Here is a 21,245-nt window from a genome sequence, read left to right as displayed (position 1 = left end):
CCACCTTATATGCTTGCACTTCATCTCTCCAGGTCTACCTCCACTTGTAACACGGCGACTTCTTGAAATCCTGACATATCTTGCTTCTAACCATCCATCTGTTGCGGATCTTTTGATCCATTTCAATCCTTCAGCTAGTTCAAACTGTTTGACATTACAGCACAATAAAGAGACATCTCAAAAAAGTTCAACGCTGAACATGCTGCAACCATCTTCAGAGGGTTATACACCTATTCTATTGTTTCTTAAGCTTCTAAATAAACCCTTATTTCTGCGGAGTCGCGTATATCTTGAGCAGGTATTTATCAGCACTTGTTTTAGTGTATGTTAGTTTTTTGTTCACTTAAAATATTTCTCATACCTTTTAATTTTGTGCTCCAGGTGATGTGTTTGCTGGAAGTAGTTGTTAACAATGCTGCATCCCAAATTGATTGTCCACCTCACTCTGCACAGATAACTAACAGTTCAGATATTGAATTAGTTGATGGGACACCATCTCAAACACAGGTGGAACCATCTACTCTGGAACAAGGTCATATCCCGGATAATAACCAAAGCAGAGATGTTGATGTCCCACCATCTTGTGCTAAACAGAATGATAATGTGCATGAAATCCTTACTCAGCTTCCTGATGCTGAGTTACATAATCTATGCAATATTCTTGCACTTGAGGGGTTAGTGTTTGCCTTACCCTTCTATTTTATTTACTTAATTTTGCATAGCGTGCACAAATGATGATTTACTATAAATGCTTAGAGTTTTCATGTATTTCCTGCTGAATGCTACAGCTGCTTTTTTCTTCTCAACTGATCATTTTCAAGGTGAGCCCAGGAAAGTATATTTTGGGCTGAGAGTCTGTGAGGGCAATGGGTTGGGAAGAAGGTTCACATACCAAAAATTCCTTACAAACTCTCAACTAGGTAGAGTGGAGAGAAGGTTGCCCAATTAGGTAGAATGAAGGTGAACCCAAGGCTGATCAGTGCGTAATCAAGATGCGTCACTGTAGATAAGATAATCAAGCATCATAGGAAGTTTCTTACCTTCTGTATATTTGTTTCTTAGCTTTGATGATCCAATTAGAATGTTACTTTAAGGACACATTGTTTTCCATTCCATCTCTTGTGAAATTTGTTTCTTGTATCCTTAACAGTGGACACCATTTGTTTTTTAGATTAATGTATGCAGCAAAACTTGTCCATGTGCAGTAATTTGCAACTAATTGATATGCTTTATATTAATTATACCTTTTACTGCTGGAATACTCAGAGAAAAGTTATTGTTTGGGTGTAAATCTGATGTGTGATATGTGGAAAATTCATTCTTAGTTCATAGTTTAGATATTTGAAAAATGTCCTCTTTTCAGAGCTTTAGACAAATATGCTTATATTTTCTTGTTGAAATATTCAGTCTTCCAGATAAAGTGTACTCACTTGCTGCGGAGGTGGTGAAACAATTGACTAGTGTTGCAGCATCGCATCGGAAATTCTTTTCCATTGAGTTAGCTGGTGTTGCTCAGAGTTTAAGTTCTTCAGCAGTTGAGGAGCTTGTAACACTGAAGAACACTCAAATGCTTGGGCTCAGTACTTGCTCTATGGCTGGAGCTGCGATCTTGCGGGTACTGCAAGTCCTATCTACACTGACTTCGGGTGTGATGGATAGTAGATATGAAAAAGATTTACGACAGGAAGAGCAGTCTATTTTGTGGGATCTGAATGTCGGTCTTGAACCTTTGTGGCAAGAGTTAAGTGATTGTATAAGTGCCACAGAGGCAAAATTTGTACACAATTCATCACTCGCTTCCCATGCCCCATTGATGGATGCTTTAGAAGTTGGTGCTTCATCCTCTGGTTCATCATCGCTTCCTCCAGGCACTCAACGCTTGTTGCCGTTCATAGAATCATTCTTTGTCCTATGCGAGAAGCTTCAAACAAATCAACCAGTTACACAATCAGATTACAGTGTTACTGCCCCCGAAGTAAAAGAATCTGCTGGAAGTTCATCTTCACCATCACTGAAGACTGGTGGGATCTGCAATGTTTCTTTTATAAGGGTTGCAGAAAAGCATCGACGGCTACTCAATGTTTTCATTCGACAAAATCCAAGCTTACTGGAGAAGTCACTTTCTATGATGTTGAAAGTGCCAAGGCTGATAGATTTTGACAACAAACGTGCTTACTTCCGGTCGCGGATCAGACAGCAGCATGATCAGCTTCTTTCAGCTCCTCTACGCATTAGTGTTCGCAGGGCTTATGTTTTGGAGGACTCATATAATCAGTTGAGATTACGTCGTACCCAGGATCTCAAAGGTCGCTTGACTGTGCAATTTCAAGGGGAAGAGGGCATAGATGCTGGAGGACTAACTAGGGAATGGTACCAACTGCTCTCTAGAGTTATTTTTGACAAAGGAGCTCTTCTCTTCACTACAGTTGGAAACAACGCGACTTTCCAGCCTAATCCTAACTCTGTTTTTCAAACGGAGCACCTTTCTTACTTCAAGTTTGTTGGTCGAGTGGTAATTTCTTGACACTATCCACAATAGTTCAATACTGCTTCATTTGTTTTCCCTTTTTCTGAGACCTAGTTGTTTGCACAGGTTGCTAAAGCATTATTTGATGGCCAATTGTTGGATGTCCACTTTACCCGTTCATTTTACAAACATATCTTAGGTGCTAAAGTAACATATCATGATATAGAGGCTATTGATCCTGATTACTACAAGAATTTGAAGTGGATGCTGGAGGTTTGGGTTCATCTTCTGCAGTTTCTTATTTATTAATTTATTAATTAATTTATTTGTGGATCTATGCAGTTCCTTAATCATGCCTTTTTTGAACAGAATGATGTAAGTGACCTTCCCGATTTAACATTCAGCATGGATCCTGATGAGGAAAAGCATATTCTCTACGAGAAGACTGAGGTATTGAAAAGCCATCATGGTTTTTAGCTGAAACCTTTTCTGCTTGCATCAACTTTAATCTTAGTTGTGCAGTTTAATAACTTTTCAATTCAGGTTACGGATTATGAGCTAAAACCGGGTGGAAGAAACATCAGGGTTACTGAGGAAACAAAGCAAGAATATGTTGACCTTGTAGCGGAACATATACTGACCACTGCAATTCGTCCTCAAATTAATGGTTTCCTTGAAGGCTTCACAGAGTTAGTTCCAAGGGATCTAATATCGCTATTCAATGATAAAGAACTTGAGCTGCTGATCAGTGGTCTTCCTGAAATTGACCGTGAGTGGATTTCATCTGTCTGGAGTAATTCATCATCTTATTGCATAAGTTATTATTTCCTTTCATCTTATTGTCTCGCCATGTCTTCCTTGCATAAGCCTACCCCAACTTGTTTGGGACTTAAAGTCTTTGTTGTTGTATCTTATTGTATTTTTTTTCCTTGCAGTGGATGATCTGAAGGTTAACACGGAATATATAGGATATTCAGCTGCATCTCCTGTCATCCAGTGGTTCTGGGAAGTTGTTAAAGCATTCAGCAAGGAAGACATGGCGAGACTACTGCAGTTTGTTACCGGAACATCTAAGGTCAAAAGCTGCTTCATTCTTAATTTTGATGCATTTTAAAATAAGACTACAGTGAAACTGTAGTTTCATCTAAAAAGTCTCATAAATCTTGAACAGTTTATATTGCTCTAAAACTTCATTCAATAACACACATGGAATTTATTTGTATAGGTACCATTGGAGGGTTTCAAAGCGCTACAAGGTATTTCTGGCCCCCAGAGATTTCAGATTCACAAGGCGTATGGAGCTCCAGACCGACTTCCATCTGCTCATACCTGGTAACTTATCAATACGTTCATTTACTGCCTTCCACTTTTGTACCTCTTTATTATGCTACTGTCTGCTCGTTTAGTAATTATGAGTGCACATTGAATACACAGCTTTAATCAGTTGGATTTACCGGAATATACCTCAAAGGAGCAATTAGAAGAACGACTGCTGCTTGCCATTCATGAAGCTAGTGAAGGTTTCGGCTTTGGTTGATTGGTTCCTAAGGAGGTTGTAAAGACTGCACTGGGTCATTGGTTTTCTGCTTGACATGTACAGGTATGGAAGTGATTATTTCTTTGCCACATCTTATATTAATTATACGCACTCTGTATGTCTTATTTCACAACACTTCAAGCTTCTATTTTCGGTATTACAAATCTAACTGGTCCCAATTGATATTGTTTCCTTCAATGCAATTGAAAACTACTCAGGATTTTTTGTTGCTTTATTTAAAGAGCTGGTATAGAAACCCTGAGTTTACCACATGGTTCTTAGTGGTATTCAGCAGTGATTACAGATCGGACGACTAATCACGATTAATCGTGATTAGTCGTCCTTATCGTAAAAAGGTGCTCGATAAGGGTCCTCGATTAGTTTGGACCGATTAGAAACCTTATCGTCCGATAAGTTGCGACTAATCACGATTAGTCATCCGATCAGACACACATGACAACTAGTTGGGCCAGTATATTCAGCTAAAGAATTCGGCCCAGCTAAAGAATTCGGCCCACCTAATAGCTGGCCCATTAGGGTAAGATAAGAGTGAGTGTCTGAGTGACGACTGACGAGTGAAGGAGCTGGCTGCAGCCGCCGCACACGGCACATTTCTCTCTCGCTCTGGCTCTGCTCTCTCTCGTAGCTCCGTCCGCAGCGGCGCAGCTCCGTCCGCGGCCTGCAGCTCCCTCGCCGGCGCAGCTCCGTCCGTGGCCTGCAGCTCCCTTGCCGGCGCTGCTCTGTCCGCGGCCTGCAGCTCCGTCCACAGCGGCGCAGCTCCGTCCGCCGGCGCAGCTCGTCCGCGGCCTGCAGCTCTGTCCGCAGCGGCGCAGCTCCGTCCGCCGGCGCAGCTCCGTCTGCAGCGGCGCAGCTCCGTCGGTCAAGCGCCAGGGTGCGGACGATCTACGAGAGCAAGCTCCTGGAGCACGACCCCGAGCGCCACCTCGCCTGTCTCCTCCCCTGTCTCGCGCGGACGGCGTTCACGAACAAGGACTGCGGCAAGGGCGAGCGCGAGGCACAGTGGGCGGTAGAGCAGAGGGCACTCCACGGCCTGAACCAGCTCGCCACCTCCTCCTCCTCCGACCTTCTAGTCTGCAGCTCCGTCCGCGCCTCTCGCCGGCGTCCGCAGCATCAAGATGAGCCACCACTCTGCCTCCTCTGCCATGTTTACATATATTTACATCATAATATATATAGTATATACATGGTCGATCAGGCCATCTAGGCACAAGGACGACTAAATGTCCGACTAGCCGATTAGACCGATTAGGACCGACTAATCGTCCCTTATCGACGACTAATCGTCCCTTATCGACTTATCGGTGGTCATACGACTAGCCTCGATAATACGATCTGAAAACATTGGTATTCAGTTTTCTGAAGACTTGCTCCGCCTGTTGGTTGTTTATAAAATCCTGGACCAAAAAGAAGAGGATAGTTTTTGTGCTAGATACGTGCAATATATTAGTAATTGGTCAACTTACGCTTTCATTATTGCAAGGTTTCAAATCCATTGGGAAGCTGGGCCAACAATTTTCTAACAACAGATTACTATTGAAATAGCAATGTTAAGATAATATGCTGAATTGACTTTAAACTACCATCTATAGATAGTGTAGCTTCACATCAAAATAGACCAAATCAATTATCAAACTAGTAACTAAATATTAAGTTGCATGCACCGACTAGTTCAACTCAAAATCTTAAGCTGATGGGAGAGGTGGACAATTTACTTATATTCCAACACCCCCCCTCACGTGGAGGCTCCCTCAGGTCTCAGACGTGGAATAGGAGCGAGTAGCAATTATTTTATTTAATTGCGCTAACCAGGATTCGAACTCGAGACCTCTGGCTTTGATACCATATTAAGTTGCATGCACCGACCAGTTCAACCCAAAAGCTTTTGATGGGAGAGGTGGGCAATTCACTTATACTAGATATATGCCCGTCCGTTGCACCGGGTCACGAACTTTTGTCCACACGTCGACAACGACGCACTTGGCCTGTGGCTTAGATAAACGAATTAAAAATCTACAAATCTCATTACATAGAAAATACAAAGCACATTTCATGATCTTTATCATTTAATTTTCTTAAAAGTCAAAAACTAAATCAAAAGACCATCATCTGTCATGGCATATCTGGTTTGCTCTAGAAACCCAAGCATTACATAAGTTCTCCAAAAATCCTGAAAGAAAATCAATAATAATTTCTCTTATAGTTTACTCCTGCAGTATACATGTAAATGATCTAATTATTTAATAATTAATTTAATTACGCTTACAAAAGCATTTGGAAATGCTCCTTTGTTGTTTGAGTGGGTTCCACTGCTAGCAGGGCAAGCCACTTACGGCTTGCGTGTGAGGCGAGCTGTGCCTCCTGCGCATTGCTTTTTAGTATTGGTAGTGTATTCTTGATTTTTTTCCAAGGAAACGAAGGTATATGACGTAAGCATGATGTCATGATAACATCTGCATCGAGCAAAGAATGGCCCGCTTGGCTGGTGTTCGGCGCGGTGCCGCTGCTGCTTGCACACGCGCGCGAAGGCAACGCTCGGCCCAGGATGGACGCGCACAAAGAAATTGGATGAGAGGGGAAAGCCGTGCTGCGGACGGATGTGGCTGGCGGAGGGGCCCACATGTTGGCGTGGCTTTTTTATTGCAGGCGCGTGCACCAAGGGCCGGTCGACGAAACCCTTCGACGTTTTTTAGGTGGTTGTAGATTCCAACACTAAATAGGACTGTTATGACTTGTTTGCTTGTAGCTGCTAGTCTGCCACACGAACTAGGAGATGACCCGGTTAGCATAAAATTATGCATGTTATTATGTGTGGCCTGCTAGGTCCATGGAGGCACATCTTCCTATGGCCAGCTGTGCTATACATATCTGATTAGTTTTGATGTGAACAGAGTCTGTCTGGTTTCTGTTCAGGCCAGGTTCTAGGGTTGGTTTATTTTTTTTTCTCAAACTAGGCAGGAGAATTGCGTGCCATTTCATTAAGTAGAGACAAAAAAAGAAAAAAAACCCAAAGGAGAGGCAAAGCCAATTCCTTAGGCCACACCTAATACATGGCTAACAGCAGCACTCGCTGCAAAGAAAAAAAACACGACAAAAAATGCCATCTGGAGCCTAAGCAGCCGGTGGCAATGACCTACAAAGGAGCTGTTGTAATGCCTTAGCACCAGCCCAATACCACAGATTACATTCATAGACTACAAGTACAACCTTTTGAATGCAGGGACTACCTCTCTCATAAACAGAGTCATTCCTATGTTTCCAGATATCCCAAGCAACTAAGATAATGAGTTAGTTAAGGCCTTTCTTTATCTCCTCTGGAACCGCCTTGATTGTCTTGCTCCACCAGCTACTAAAATGGGACTCTTCTGGTTGTGGTGCAAAAGGAAGCAATCCCAACACAGAAAAGATAGCTGTCCAAACCTGCCTTGCAAACACACAACCAGTGTTATCAGGACGTCCGATTAATCGCAATTAGTCGCGACTAACCGTCCTGGACGGTCTTAGCTACTCGACCAGGGCCTCCGACTCGGCCAGACCGTCCAGAAACCTGGTCGTCCGATTAGTTGTCGTCCAGACGCGATTAATCGTCTGTCCAGGTTATATGGTCGTCCAGCCAGAGAGTGGGCTGCATCTCAGAGTTTGGGCCTAGCTAGCTATCTTATGTTTTGGCCCAAGCCCATTAGGGTTTCTCTTCTTTCCTACCCCTCACTCACTCAGAAGTCAGCATAACACACGCACTCTTCTCACCTCTCCCGTGCGGCTGCAGCAGCCGCCTCCATTGCTGCAGTTCTGCAGCTCCCTCTCCTCCTCTCCTCCCTTCCGGTTCCCAGCTGCTCCTCCCTTCCAGCTGCCCTCCCTCTCTTCCTTGCGGCTGCTGCTGCAGGCGCACAGGCCTGCAGATCCAGCGGGTGCGCAGGTGGAAGTGTACATGCCTGAGGCCGATGTTCAAGGAGAAGTTGGTTCTGCTCCAGCCTCCTCAGTTGCATCAGGCTCAGCTGCTGCTGGTTCAGCATCCTCAGCTGCTCCAGATGTTGCATCTCTTGTTGAGAAGGCCCTAGCAAAATATATATAATATATATATATATATATATATATATATATATATATATATATATATATATATATATATATATATATATATATATATATATATGGTATATATCAGTCCCCATATGACCAGGGGACTCGTCCAGGGTCGATTAATCGTCCTGGACGTCCTGGACGGTCCCCAGGCGACCAGGCTCGACCAGCCGTCCTGATAACATTGCACACAACCAATCAGGATATGCTGGATTGTTTCATCAGCCTGATCACACGAGGGATGGAAGCCCTTGCTTTGCAGCCGTCCAGCAGCGATTCTTGATCGCGAGCCAGACGAAGAATTTGCAATGAAGAGGGGCCCGAGATTTCCAGATTCGCTTCCAAGGTGCAAATTTGATGGTCCCTGTGAAAAATGCCACATAGCCTGATTTGCTAAAGTAAGAGCCTGATCGTGTAAGTCTCCATTGGTGCTGATCGGAAGTGTCCTGTTGAAGATCAAAATTGTCAATCATGTCCCAGAGTTGCAAGTATTCCAACAAACTTCAATTGTCAAGGCCCCCTTGGTGTCAGCCACCCAACTTCTGTTCTGTAAAGCTTGTGCCACTGTACGTTGTTTCAAGGCTCTCTTGGGAATGATCTTGATCAGGTTGGGAGCAATGCTCTGCAATACGTGGGACTTGCACTGGTAAACCTGCCCAAAGATGTTCCTCATCAGTCTTCTGTGCCCACAGCCATCTGATACGGAGTGACCAGCCCAAAGTTTCAAGGTTATGAATGCCTAGCCCCCCAAACTGAATTGGGCGTTGAACCTTTTCCCATGAAACTAGACAGTTACCCCCAATAGCCGCCCTTCCACAAGAAGCCTCGTCTTTTCTATCAATGGCTTTTAACACCTATTTTGGTAAATCCATGGCAACCATAAGATAGATCGGGATAGCAGTGAGTACCACCCATACTGAGATCAAACGACCGGCCTTATTCATAAGTGATGCTTTCCATCCAGGAAGATTATCACTCACCCTGTTAGTAAGAGGTAGCAGGTCAGACTTGGTGGGTTTACGGAGAGTTAATGCTAAGGTAATAGGGTTGGTTTATTGTCCTAGTGAATCTACTCACTCCGGTCACAAATACTTCACAAATTTGATTTTGCACAGTCTTCAATGCATATCTTCCACCTCTAACTTCCTCCAGTCTAGTTTGTAAGGCGCCAAGCTCAAATTCCAGATACCAAGGAGTGTGAGGAGACCGAGGAATCGTATTAAACCAGTGTCGGAGGCTGATCTCGTATGGGCCTCTACATGCCACATGGCAGCCTTGTATTGGATTCGTTTCCTGGCCTGCATGCACTCATGTATGCTGTTGTTCTTAAATTACTACTAGTGCATGGTTTACAGCCCAACAGGAGGCTTAACTACATGGCCATGTAAAAGATGCTTAGGCTGCCGTGACCCTAATTAATTATCAGTCTTTTAAGGCTCATTGAAAACCCTGTATGCCAAACTTACTGGACTTTTGCCAAAACTCCCAAACGCCTAGGAACCGGACCGCTGGGAGTATTTTGAATACAATCAATAGGTATAACTTACGTGCTTCCTGAACAACAGTCACCCTATTTTATACACTGATGGGGTTGTATCACGTCTCATGAAACAAATAGATGAAAAAGAATCTAACGCTAGTCTGGTCACCATTCCATTAGAGAATATATAATACAGTTAGGAAAGGACTTAATTCCCTGATCATCCTTCTGGAAGCACAGGAAGGAACTCACCCAGATGTTCAGAACCTCTTATACAAGATGGCTGAGGTGGGCAGTTTGTGGTGCATGACTGGTGCTATGACCCTCCATGAGCTGCTCGTGACCTCGTAAGGTCGCTCACCCCTGACCTTTTGGCTTTGGTGTATTTTGGATTTGGAAGCCCTAATTTAGCAGTTGGTTGCTTCGTAACATGTCTGTGGTATTAGAAATAGGCGAAAGAATTAACATATTTCTTGCTATCACTCTCCCTAGTTGGATTTAAATCCTGGTGGCACCAAGGATCCCCTCACTGGCAACCCAAAAATAGTGGATATCAATGATTGTGCTATTCTAGGTTACTATTTTGATGTTGGTGATGGTACTATAATCTACACAAATGAGATAAATAGTTTATTGCTACTCTCTCAAATTGTATCCTGTTTCCTATAACTAGTGAATATGCACGTGCGTGTCAACACGTGTCTAAAAGAAATTCATCACAAGGGATTAAGTACACAATATTTTATTAATTTTTTTTAAAAAATAAAAAATAACTAAACAGCTTGACGACAACTTCGGTGAGAGGATTTCAAGAGGTGACAATAATTTATTTGGTATTTATTTTCATATATAGTACAAGTGCAATGAGATACACCATGTACCTTGACAAAAATATTTATTTTCTTTAGCTAAAACTTATGCTAAAAGCAATGTTGCTACTTAGATTATTAAGGACCATCAATTAATAAGTCACAACCAAAAGGAACATACATCATTTATACTACATGAATAATCATTTCAGTGACGTCTTTTGAGCCTGTTTTCTAACAATGCATCCAAATTGGAGCCTGCTTTTCTAACAATACATCCAAATATAAACACTACTTTATAAGCAGGCTAAATCTTTACTAACATAGGATCCTCTAATCTATCTTCCAAGAGATGTAGGAGAAACATTTTCGTGGGGAAGATTCTGGTCCTGCATGTTTTTTTTTGAAAAATAAGTCCCAACATAAGCTCCACATTATTTGATCTTTAAAACAACTGGATAACACCAAAGCCTTTAGTTTGCACTCTGAGAAACCTGCAAATAGATAGACCACAAAAGAATTTATACAAGATTGATCTTGATTGAAATGATCATGAACAAAATAGTGCATCCCAATTTTGTTGAACGAAACAAGCTAACAGAAATACTCCGAAATGAAAAAGGGTCTACCATTAAAGAATAGAAAAGTACCTTGCATGAAGTCTGCATTTCTAGCACGTACATATGGACTGTTCTCAACAAGCTGGATATGATGGTGTGGCAATCTAATTTGCAGCCAAAGAAAAAAAAATCTTGCATGAAGTCTACCTTTCTAGCACGTACATATATACTGTTCTCAACAAGCTGGATATGATGGTGTGGCAATCTAATTTGCAGCCAACACGAAAATGATCATGTATATTCATAGGGTTAAAATAAACGATTGGCCATATATGAACTATTGACTGAAGCTAAAATGGAATTGAAACGTAGTCGCGCTTATTTTGTCAGCAAAAAAAAAGCAGGTAGTTCACTCAGTCACCATAGTCAATACAGTTAAACGGCTACCTTACAGTAATAGAGGTGAACTCAATCTTGCCATTCACAAAAGAGACATGAGTTGCTAGTACATTTTATTTCGAGCCAATTATATCAGTGCCATTGGAAATTTTACCTCTTCTCTCCCCGCCATCGAAATTTTTGAACTTCCCTCATTGCCATTTCCATCAAAATCATGTCTGAAACTTAAAGCCTAAATAACATACCATTTGGTGTGTTTCAGGAATAGTAGTGGTCGCTGTAGCGCATGGGCGCCCAGTAAAGAATTCATGTTTCAGTTCCTTTTTTCATGCATAAAGATGTCTAGCATTACCTCCTAAGAATTAGATTAATTTTTAAACATGTTTAAGTTGAGTTTTCTTGCCTAAATCAATTGGTCCATACTTTTAACAATGAGATGAGATTATATCTAAGGTTGTTGCCGAATCAAGAAACAATTAGCAATCGGCTTATTTGAGATCCATTTTCGTGTTCTCTTAAGTAAGATGCAAATCCTCAAATTAAAGAAACCTCAAGTATGATTAGTTGATCCATTAGTTTGGATACTGCCATGATGTGCGTTGCGCTCGGTACCGCTGGTGTCTCCGCGCATAAAGGCTTTGATCGCTGCCGCAGGCACACACTCTAGCCGTGGAGCCGTCAGGCCATCCTCTCCTCCGCCCCGGGTTGTGCTCAGGGCCACGCGACACTCGCTTCGTCTCCTGGCCCTGCTGGATCCGTCGTGGTCGAAGAGAGAACTGCACGAGAGGAGGGGAGTCGTGTGCCCAGCGGCCGGCGGCCGTGTCGGTGGGTGCGACGTCTTAGGGGAGCGGCGATGCCGGAGTGCAGGAAGTTGGGATGGAGCGAGCAATTATGCGAGGGAAAGAAAGAAAAGCAAGGGGAGATAGAAGGAAGGATATGCATCCGTGATCGAGGAAGAGAGAACCGCATGAGAGGAGGGGAGTCGTGTGTACACGGGCGGCAGAGGGGGTGGATCGGGAAGGGAGATGTGTACGGCATGCGGGTAAAATTTCTTTCGGTGGGAAAAGACAGGCGTGGGAAGCCATTGTAAGAGACAAACAAGTTGTAAATGTAAAGAGTTTCCGATTGAGTCCACTTGTCAGATCAGTGTGGAAGAGTTAGATGCGTTGGATCTGAGTTTAAAGTAGATCCGAGGGACAAGAATTAAGGTGGGTAGGAAATATTTGGGTGAGACTAGTTTCAATTCCTTCGCTCCTTTACAGTATAGATATGGAATGGTGGGAGTATAATCTATACACGAGTAACCAGCCATTCCTTTTGGTACAATGGTTTGTACTTGTTGCCATCTGAAATTTTCCCAGTTATACTTTTTCGACCTGTTTTGGGGAACTATCAGCATTTGTTTTCCATAGTTAAAACATAGCATTGCAAGATATCTTCTGCATGCTGTTCTTATGAAATAACACGAGCAACTTCATTGGCATAATGGACATAATCCACGAATGCCACACCTATTTTAAATCTGTTGATATTAAGATATTAAAATGAGCCGTTGAACCTTTTCATTTTGTAAACCTAGGGGGCAATCAGCATCTTACATGGGTCAGACCTAAAATGTTGACCGCACTATTCATGTTAATGCTAGCTTATAATTTTTCATTTGTGATGGCAGCCCTGGAAGTTGCGGTGTCATGCTAATTAATAGTTTTAAGCTTCTGGGTGGAACATGTACTTTAGCATTTTGTATCTGAGCTTGTATTTGCAGTGGTTGAAAATTAACAATTGAAAAATATGTTGTTTCTTCTGTTTGATATTTCCATGTGTGATTGCTGGTTATTTTTTGCAGATTTTGAAGGCAATTGGGATGGTCACAATGCTATGCATAACATAGATCGGTCAAAGGATCTTTTTAGGAATGCTCATGGTGAAGTTGGGATCTAAATTTTCCGGATAGTCGATGAGGATGTCGATCGGGTGGGGTACAGTAGTAGAGCTCTGCGGCAAGAGTGCTGATATAACTAGCTTCCTTTGCCTCCTAGTTAAAAGGTTGAATGTAAATTCGTTTACTGCTATGTTATACCAGATCTGGTGATTTTTGTACTGCTTCCTCCGATTCTGGAGACCAGTGCAATTTCTGCAAATAAATAAGCCTTCTGGTGAAGCAATGGTTCTTATCGTGGCTCTGATGAGCAAAAATGTTCAGCAATTCCTCTGTATTTTCTTGGGTGGGAAAGGTTACTAATTCTGTTAAGTTTGAATCACATTTATGGATTTTGGCCATGATTTAACTTATCATTTCTTCGGTTAGAATAGAGACGTGAATTTGAAATTCTTTGGTAGACTCGATAAAACCTCATAGATGAAATTTCCTAGCCTGACTCAAATGAATGAATTAAGCCTAGAAATACAAAATAACTATAAATTTGTTCTTTTATTTTTACTAAACTTATCATATTTTACTGCAGTATTACCTACATTACCCAACTTTCTAAAGGAGCTTCAGCTGCTGAAGCCGGATTTCCTATATATTTAAAATTAATCCGTACAAGTCTGCTTGGTTCTCTCACGCATCTTGCCTTGCTTGGATGAGCAAAATTCCATATTAAAGGTTAGCTGTGGCAAGAGGCTTGTTTGGCAGTTTTGTCAGGATGAGCAAGATTTCTTGGTTAAGCTGTTTGGTAACATTGCTAGGAGCTTGTTTTTGCTGGCAAGATAAGTCCTGCTTGTTTGGAACCCTTGCCCTAGTAGATGCCACTCAGCACTTCCCCTTCAGGCAAGAATGTTTCAGTTTTTAGATGTTCGCCAAAATCTTTGATCTGCATTACACTGTCCTGAATGTTCGTGTCATTCAGGGATTTAATGTGATAGTAGATTTCATCAATGCTGGGTTGGTTCGAACTACATATCTAATCTAATTGTATCACCCAAAAAAATTCACGAAACCCTAGTAAATCCAAATTCATTACACTGACATTTATATTTAATCTCTGTTTTCATAAGCTTATTAGCATTCATGATTGAAAACAGAGAACAGAGGACATATTTAATATTTGCAGTTCATATGGAGAATGCTAATTCCTATTATCGAACAGAGGACATGTATCTGAACATAGGCACAAACATATAGGAGTTGGGGAAGTCATTTTCTTTTTCCCCAACTCAAGAACTGAACTTACTAAACACAATAAGGTATCAAATCCATGGTTGCTGTAAATTGAGAGCTTCTTTTTTAATATCTGAAGGGAAGTATTTGGAGGGTTCAAAATTTACAAAGCAACATGAACCGATCTACTTTATGTAAGTTGTACTAATTATACAATAAGAGGTAGGATGAAAAACATGTATAAAAAGGATATTAGCATTGTTAAAATTGGATTACTTACAGACCTGTTTCTAGTGACTTCTGCGACTTCTACTCTTTACTTCCTCTTTAGCGTCATCCACTTTTGGTCTGCATGTAAAACATCAGCTCATAGGAACCAAAAATCCGTAGATTTACTAATGTAACCTTGAATTCATGTATGGAGGCTTACTTTTTTGATGTGGACTTGGATAATGAGGTAGACTTTTTCTTAGCCTGGTGTTAGCGAGCTTCTTTGTTTTTGTTTCATCATTGTTTGTTTGTTCCTGTATATGTGGAGGCAAATATTTAGGTATGTACAAACTAACCAGGGGGTAAAAAGATGGATCATGGTCCTCTCTGTTCAACTGCATCTGTTTTCCCAACAAATTAAAAATTGTTAATGGTATAAGGGAAAATTTGCTGGATGCATACTTCTTTGTCATTTATGTTGCCTTCGAATAGCTGTTTGCGAACTGCTTCTATTTCTGTAGATGACTTGTCAATGGTAAGGTGTACTAATCTGTTAGCACTGTAAGTAAAAAAATGTAGAATGTTTGAGCTCTAATGTTAATGTGTGCTGATTTTGGATGAAAATTTGTCTTACTCAGTAAGCCCATGCTTTTGTGGTGTCTGATCAGATTCAAACCCCGGTGTAGGCGTCTATTGATAAGATGAAAGAAAATACCGATTAACACTTAATAGACCGTGTCACATTATTTAAGCAAAAATTGGTAGTACCCAGCTAGATATAGGTACAATAATTTTAAATTAACGTAACGAAACAGTGACAGGGTTCATGATATCAGCTGCAGACTCAATTTGTCCATCATGTGTTATTTTTCTGTGAAGGTGTCATAGTGCTGCGCTGGTTGACGCCTGGTTAGCTGGTTGGAGAAGAAGAATAGGGCCTGTTTTAGATGCCTGTCGCTCATGATATAGAGTTTAATAGAGTTCACCAGGTACGTCCTTGATTCCATAGAACGGTATGCTTCATTAGTTAGGTTAATAGCAAACATGAATTTCTTTGAGACAATGACTGAGATCTTGTAAGACCCGAGAATGCATTTCATAAATATGGTCTTTTTTTTAGTATGCACTAAGTTTTTTTTAGTGAAGGTTGACCAGCTTTAAATAGAGGTCGAAATTTTGACTTTTCAATCCATTCCTTGGATGAATCAACAGAGACCACCCATGCGTAGAGCTCGTCGAATGCTTTTCAATAGACTGCTCAGGGCAGTCCCAATAGTGTATTGATGATGGTTTCTATCCTCATTAAATGACTTGCACGTAGGCAAAACGTTGACATGGCAACGTAATTAATGAAGAAAGAGAGCAAAAATCCTAGAAATGGTTTCCTCATGAAGAAATCAGGTCTTCTCTTGACCCAATGCGCCAAGAAACCATAAAATCGCCATTGGGGAGAAACCACCAGTTTCTAAGGGGCTCGTGCCGCACTCCAATTAGAGGAAGAAGATAGAGTTGAGAGAGAGAAAGATAAAATAATTATTACTCATAGAAACCATGGGTTGGAAAGCAATACTTTTTTTGTGCGGTATTCTATGTTATATAAACTATTAGTTTTTTTCATTGGGACTGCCCTCATGCATGTTATTCCGAGTCCAGATAATAAATTTATGCTTATTGCAAGATTTGAAAAAAAAAACCACGTACATGTTGTGTCCGTCTAGGACACCTTAGACTGTCTCCAACGAATGACCTAAACGCAAAAATGCGTTCGGCACAGTGTTTTTGGGTATCAAAACACTCCTCCAACGGAGGACCGAAACCAGCTACCCATTCTGGGTCCTCTGCGATTGGTAAGGCAAATATGCGTTTCGAGGAGAGACGATGCAAATGGTGGGAGCCGTCGGGGCAGGGCGCGGCCGTCGGGGCAAGACGATGCAAGAGCTCCACTGGGCGCGAGCTCCGCCGAGCCGCGGGCGCGAAGGAGGAGAGGGAGGGGGGCCGGACGCGGGCGCGAGCTCCGTCGGGCCGCGGGCGCAAGATCCGCCGGCGCGGGCGCGAGCTCGGCCGGGCCGCGGGGGCGAGCTCCGCCGGGCGTGACCTCCGCCGAGCCGCGGGTGCGAAGAAGGAGAAGGAGGGAGGGGGGCCGGACGCGGGCGCGAGCTCCGCTAGGCTCGGGGAAGAAGAAGGAGAGGGAGGGGGGCCGGATCCGGGCGCGAGCTCGGCCGGGCTCGGGGAAGAAGGAGAGGGAGGGGGGCCGGATCCGGGCGTGAGCTCGGCCGGGCCGCGGGGGCGAGTTCCGCCGGGCCGCGGGGGCGAGCTCCGCTGAGCCGCAGGCGCGAGATCCGCCGGCGCAGGCGTGAGCTCGGCCGGGCGCGACCTCCGCCGGACGCGAGCTCCGTCGAACCGCGGGTGCGAAGAAGGAGAAGGAGAGGGAGGGGGGCCGGATCCGGGCGCGAGCTCGGCCGGGCCGCGGGGGCGAGCTCCGCCGAGCCGCGGGGGCGAGATCCGCCGAGCCGTGGGCGCGAGCTCGGCCGGGCGCGACCTCCGCCAGACGCGAGCTCCGCCGAACCGCGGGCGCGAAGAAGGAGAAGGAGAGGGAGGGGGGCCGGACGCGGGCGCGAGCTCTGCCGGGCTCGGGGAAGAAGGAGAGGGAGGGGGGCCGGATCCGGGCGCCACGCCAGCGCCAGAGCGCGCCGTCGCCCCACGTCGTCGCCGTCGCCATGCCCGCGTGGGAGAGAGGACCGAAGATATTTGCCTTCGCCGTTGGAAACGGAGGAATTTGGGTATCACACTCATTCACTGTGCGTCACCCAAATTCCGGAATGGGTCTTTGGAATGGGTCTTTCTCGTTGGAGATAGTCTTAGGAAGACCTGCCGTGCGTTTCAACTTCTTATGTTTTTCCCCAATGGCCGAACCTTGCCACCAGCCGTAGTTCCCATCTATGTTCCGCACAAGAGAAAAGGGAAGGGGAAGAAGGGAGAAAGAAAAAGAGGATTTAGGGCTTGCTGTCGTCCGCCGCCACCGCCGCCGTCATCATCGTCTGCAGTGCCTTTCTTTCTCGGATTTATGGTTAGTCATCATCTTCTCTCCCTGTTTTTGGCATCAGCTTCTCGTTCTCTCGCTGTTCATGATGGTGTACCACGTGCAACGTAGATCAGGGTGCTAACGATGAAGATCATCGTGAGGTGAAGAAGAGGAAGGAAGGAGTAGGTCGCCAGAGGTTTATCATCGTGGTCTCTGTGATTGCCCTAGGTGAGATATCGATTTCTAATCCGTTTCTTTGGATCAAGATTTATGGATCAAATCATCTAATAGTTGGAGTAATTGCCGAAATTAATTTCGACCTTGTTCTGAAATCCCGTCAGACTGCAGTCCCTGTTCATCATCGTTTTAGAGCATCTTAATGGCCTTAATAAAATTTTCCGCTGTGGACAAAGTTGTAGATGACTTCACTACATTTCTTTGGACACCAAGATCACCTTCATAGACTTTGTATTTTGGGAGATATGGTCGTTTGAAGAAGACTGCTTTTCAGTGACAAGAATCTGGACAGTTTTAGATCTATTAAGTTTTTGATGGAAGCATTTGAAATTGTGATATGCACAAAAGTTGTAGGGTCTTTCTTAAGCTTTCCAGATTGTTATAGAACATTTTATTTGGACAAGTAGATCTCCACTTATGAATTTTATAAGATAGCCGTCCTGTTTTGACCGTCAGAAAATTCAGTTAAGTTAAGAGGATGTTTATGCTATTTTGGAGGTCTCTTATGCTGAATCTTATTATACCAAAGTTGTATATAATGGAGTTTTCTCTCATCTGGTCGACTTTGGGAAGTTTTGAGTGTATGGTTAAGAGTCTATGAAAAAGAGAAGGGACAAATCTGCTATCATTAACAGCAGCATAATGGTAGAAGCTTGGACGGGTGGGTTTGGGGCGTTCTAGTGCGTTATTTGTTATTTATACTTATTGGTGTGATCAAGTTGGTACTGAGGATTGCTTTTGATCAGGTGGTTTGCCTTCGGAGAGTGCCTAGCTCTTTTATTTAATCATCGGTAAAGGCAAGTAAACGTGGCGCCGTGATCCACATGCTTTAGCTTTGTTGTTTGAATTGCCTCCTTCATTTTCTCACATTAGCCAGATAATCTGAAATCGAAGTTATTTATTTACTTTGAAGTATGCTATTTTTCATAGACTGTGTTATTACTCTCTAAATTATTATTATGAGGTATATATGAAGTATGTGAATTGCATCGTTGCAACATTTGCATTTGCACTCTTCCCGTTGATATGCATTTGAAGAAACCGTAGCCGAATTAAATGGTAGAAGCTTGGACGGGTGGGTTTGGGGGCGTTCTAGTGCGTTATTTGTTGTTTATACTTATTGGTGTGATCAAGTTGGTACCGAGGATTGCTTTTGATCAGGTGGTTTGCCTTCGGAGAGTGCCTAGCTCTTTTATTTAATCTCGGTAAAGGCAAGTAAACGTGACGCCGTGGTCCACATGCTTTAGCTTTGTTGTTTGAATTGCCTCCTTCATTTTCTCACATTAGCCAGATAATCTGAAATCGAAGTTATTTATTTACTTTGAAGTATGCTATTTTTCATAGACTGTGTTATTACTCTCTAAATTATTATTATGAGGTATATATGAAGTATGTGAATTGCATCATTGCAACATTTGCATTTGGACTCTTCCCGTTGATATGCATTTGAAGAAACCGTAGCCGAATTGATGTGGTAAGTACCGGTACAACAACGCACATTGATGAGCATTGCGTTTGCAGCCCTTTCTCTCCTTGGGACATATGGGTAGAAGTGAAGTCATGCATTGCAGTGCATCATTCTTATTTACGATAGCATTGTAAAGTATATTTATATTTTTATAGAGCAATTGTTGTATCTATTATATTGAAGTATCTATTGTGTTGATTTATCTATTATTATGTCATTTAAATTTAATGTTTAATCAAACAGTGAGTTAAATAGCTTGGTTAAAGTAGTTTGCTTGCTGAGGTTTTACATAAACCTCATACGCTTAGCCTCCCCTATCTCAGGTACATGAGTTTCAAGGATGCTTGGCTGGATGGGAGTGGCAGCACGAGTGCACATTTGTTGGCATATAAAACAGACTTGTTATAACAAATTAGTTGGTTATGAAAGTTTTTTGTGCATTCTAATAAACACCTTAGGTTTGCTAGTTGTCTTTGAAGATGCCTTTATTTATGTCCTTTGAAGATGCATTTATTTATGTCACCGTAGAAGACTTAATTTAATGCTTAATCTAGGTGACGTGATTTGCTTCGGCGTACTCTGATATTGTAGTGTAGTGTGGTAATTCTCCGGAGGATGGTTGTATTTTTTCTTCTGGGGTTTTACAGCTCTGGAGGAAAATCAGTGTTTTTCCTAAGCGAATTCAACAACGTTTGACAATTTCGACGCACAATCATGCGAGCCATCTCATCATTGCAGAAGAAGTTGGCTTTAGCTGTGTCATCCGCTGCCGCAAAAGAGAGCTTGTATCTGCACAGATGTTGACAAATAGCGATAGATAAGAGTTACAGGTGGTAACATTGATTATTCAGCTCTTTGTGCATACGAATTTAAACACGCAAAGTGGTACCTAGTTCTCAGTCGTTTCCAACCACATTTGCTGCAGATGAACGGAGTGGAATCATCAGTTGTTTTTTTCTTGCATTTTTCGCACCCGATGTACCACCAGTTGTTATCTTGTGGAATGTGCGTGATTGTGACAGTGCACTTGCAGCCTTCTTCCTGTACATAAGAGACATCATAGATGAACTTTTTCCTGTAGAGAAGAGACATTTAAATACTGATAATGTATAGATGAATGAACTAATAGCGCAGGTGTGCATTTGCAATCCAAAATTGCAAAGTTCTTTATTTGTCTGTTGTCAATATGAAAAGGGATAAGAATAATTAAAAAATATTAAGAGAGATACCTGGAAATCAAATGGATCCATATTGTTCAGTTCATCAAGTTTTTTGTGTTGAAGTAGACCAGGTTGGAGTGTCTGCTTCATGTTTGCTGCGTCTGGGAGGGGCTGATATATTTTGAACAGGTTTGTTTTTCAACCTATTCAATGCAAAAAGCATCAACACAGGTTACATTTTTTAAATGCGTTAATATGCATTTGAGAAGCTAAGTTTTAAAATACATAACCTGTTATAAAATGGTTGCACCTTTTCAATATTTGGATTGAAAAAACCAACAGCAGACATTTCCTCCACTAACCTGAGTTTTATCTGCGTGTTGGAAAAAACAAAAACACATATAGATTTGCAAATGCAAAAAACAAGGGTTTAATCAACTAAGCTGGATGAGCAAAACTTACAGGAAATGCTCTTTTGGTAAGCATCCAACAAATAGAACAACGATTGATTGAGCAGGTTCTAAAGTGGAGACAGCATTCACATTGAATTGTGTAGCATGTTCACCCCACGTCACTTTCAGTTCTTCATTGCTATAAATGTAAAGGGTTAATACATATTATTTTGAATCAAAAAGTGTAGTTTGCTGAGAATATATAGTGCTGTAGATGTGATGAGAAGTTAGGAGTTTTTGTAG

At 42.5% G+C, this 21,245-nt stretch overlaps 2 protein-coding genes and 1 long non-coding RNA gene across 16 annotated transcripts in view; 2 read left to right on the top strand and 1 right to left on the bottom strand.

Annotated features, from left to right (window-relative positions):
- Window positions 1-13,511, top strand: part of LOC136541776 (E3 ubiquitin-protein ligase UPL1-like) — a 37,235-nt gene extending 23,724 nt beyond the window's left edge. For all 3 annotated transcript variants that reach the window (XM_066533864.1, XM_066533865.1, XM_066533863.1), the window contains 10 exons: window positions 33-298; window positions 382-674; window positions 1,408-2,512; window positions 2,594-2,740; window positions 2,837-2,917; window positions 3,011-3,236; window positions 3,403-3,542; window positions 3,693-3,799; window positions 3,902-4,067; window positions 13,197-13,511. In XM_066533864.1, the coding sequence (XP_066389961.1) occupies window positions 33-298; window positions 382-674; window positions 1,408-2,512; window positions 2,594-2,740; window positions 2,837-2,917; window positions 3,011-3,236; window positions 3,403-3,542; window positions 3,693-3,799; window positions 3,902-4,004 (2,468 nt within the window). In that variant the 3' untranslated portion in view covers window positions 4,005-4,067; window positions 13,197-13,511. The remainder of the gene's footprint in view (window positions 1-32; window positions 299-381; window positions 675-1,407; window positions 2,513-2,593; window positions 2,741-2,836; window positions 2,918-3,010; window positions 3,237-3,402; window positions 3,543-3,692; window positions 3,800-3,901; window positions 4,068-13,196) is intronic.
- Window positions 13,512-17,401: 3,890 nt separating this feature from the next.
- On the top strand, window positions 17,402-19,833 carry LOC136541775 (uncharacterized). The gene is made up of 4 exons (XR_010780476.1): window positions 17,402-17,730; window positions 17,815-17,913; window positions 18,669-18,719; window positions 19,714-19,833. It is a non-coding gene; the product is annotated as an uncharacterized lncRNA (long non-coding RNA).
- A 96-nt stretch (window positions 19,834-19,929) lies between these two features.
- Window positions 19,930-21,245, bottom strand: part of LOC136541773 (uncharacterized) — a 29,289-nt gene continuing 27,973 nt past the window's right edge. For 3 of the 12 annotated variants that reach the window (XR_010780467.1, XR_010780469.1, XR_010780466.1), the window contains exons 10-14: window positions 21,013-21,141; window positions 20,841-20,923; window positions 20,620-20,753; window positions 20,280-20,431; window positions 19,951-20,179 (exon numbers count right to left, since the gene is read on the bottom strand). Coding sequence is in view for 1 of the 12 variants with exons in the window: in XM_066533862.1 (XP_066389959.1) it covers window positions 20,032-20,179; window positions 20,280-20,431; window positions 20,620-20,700 (381 nt within the window). In the remaining 11 variants the exon portion in view is untranslated. Of the gene's footprint in view, window positions 20,180-20,279; window positions 20,466-20,619; window positions 20,754-20,840; window positions 20,924-21,012; window positions 21,142-21,245 lie in introns of all 12 variants that reach the window. The other 9 variants (XM_066533862.1, XR_010780465.1, XR_010780471.1 and 6 more) reach the window with 9 other exon arrangements.

Source organism: Miscanthus floridulus, chromosome 3 (assembly GCF_019320115.1).
Source record: "Miscanthus floridulus cultivar M001 chromosome 3, ASM1932011v1, whole genome shotgun sequence".
In the NCBI taxonomy this organism is placed as follows: Eukaryota; Viridiplantae; Streptophyta; class Magnoliopsida; order Poales; family Poaceae; genus Miscanthus; species Miscanthus floridulus.
This window is presented reverse-complemented; position numbering and strand designations above follow the sequence as displayed.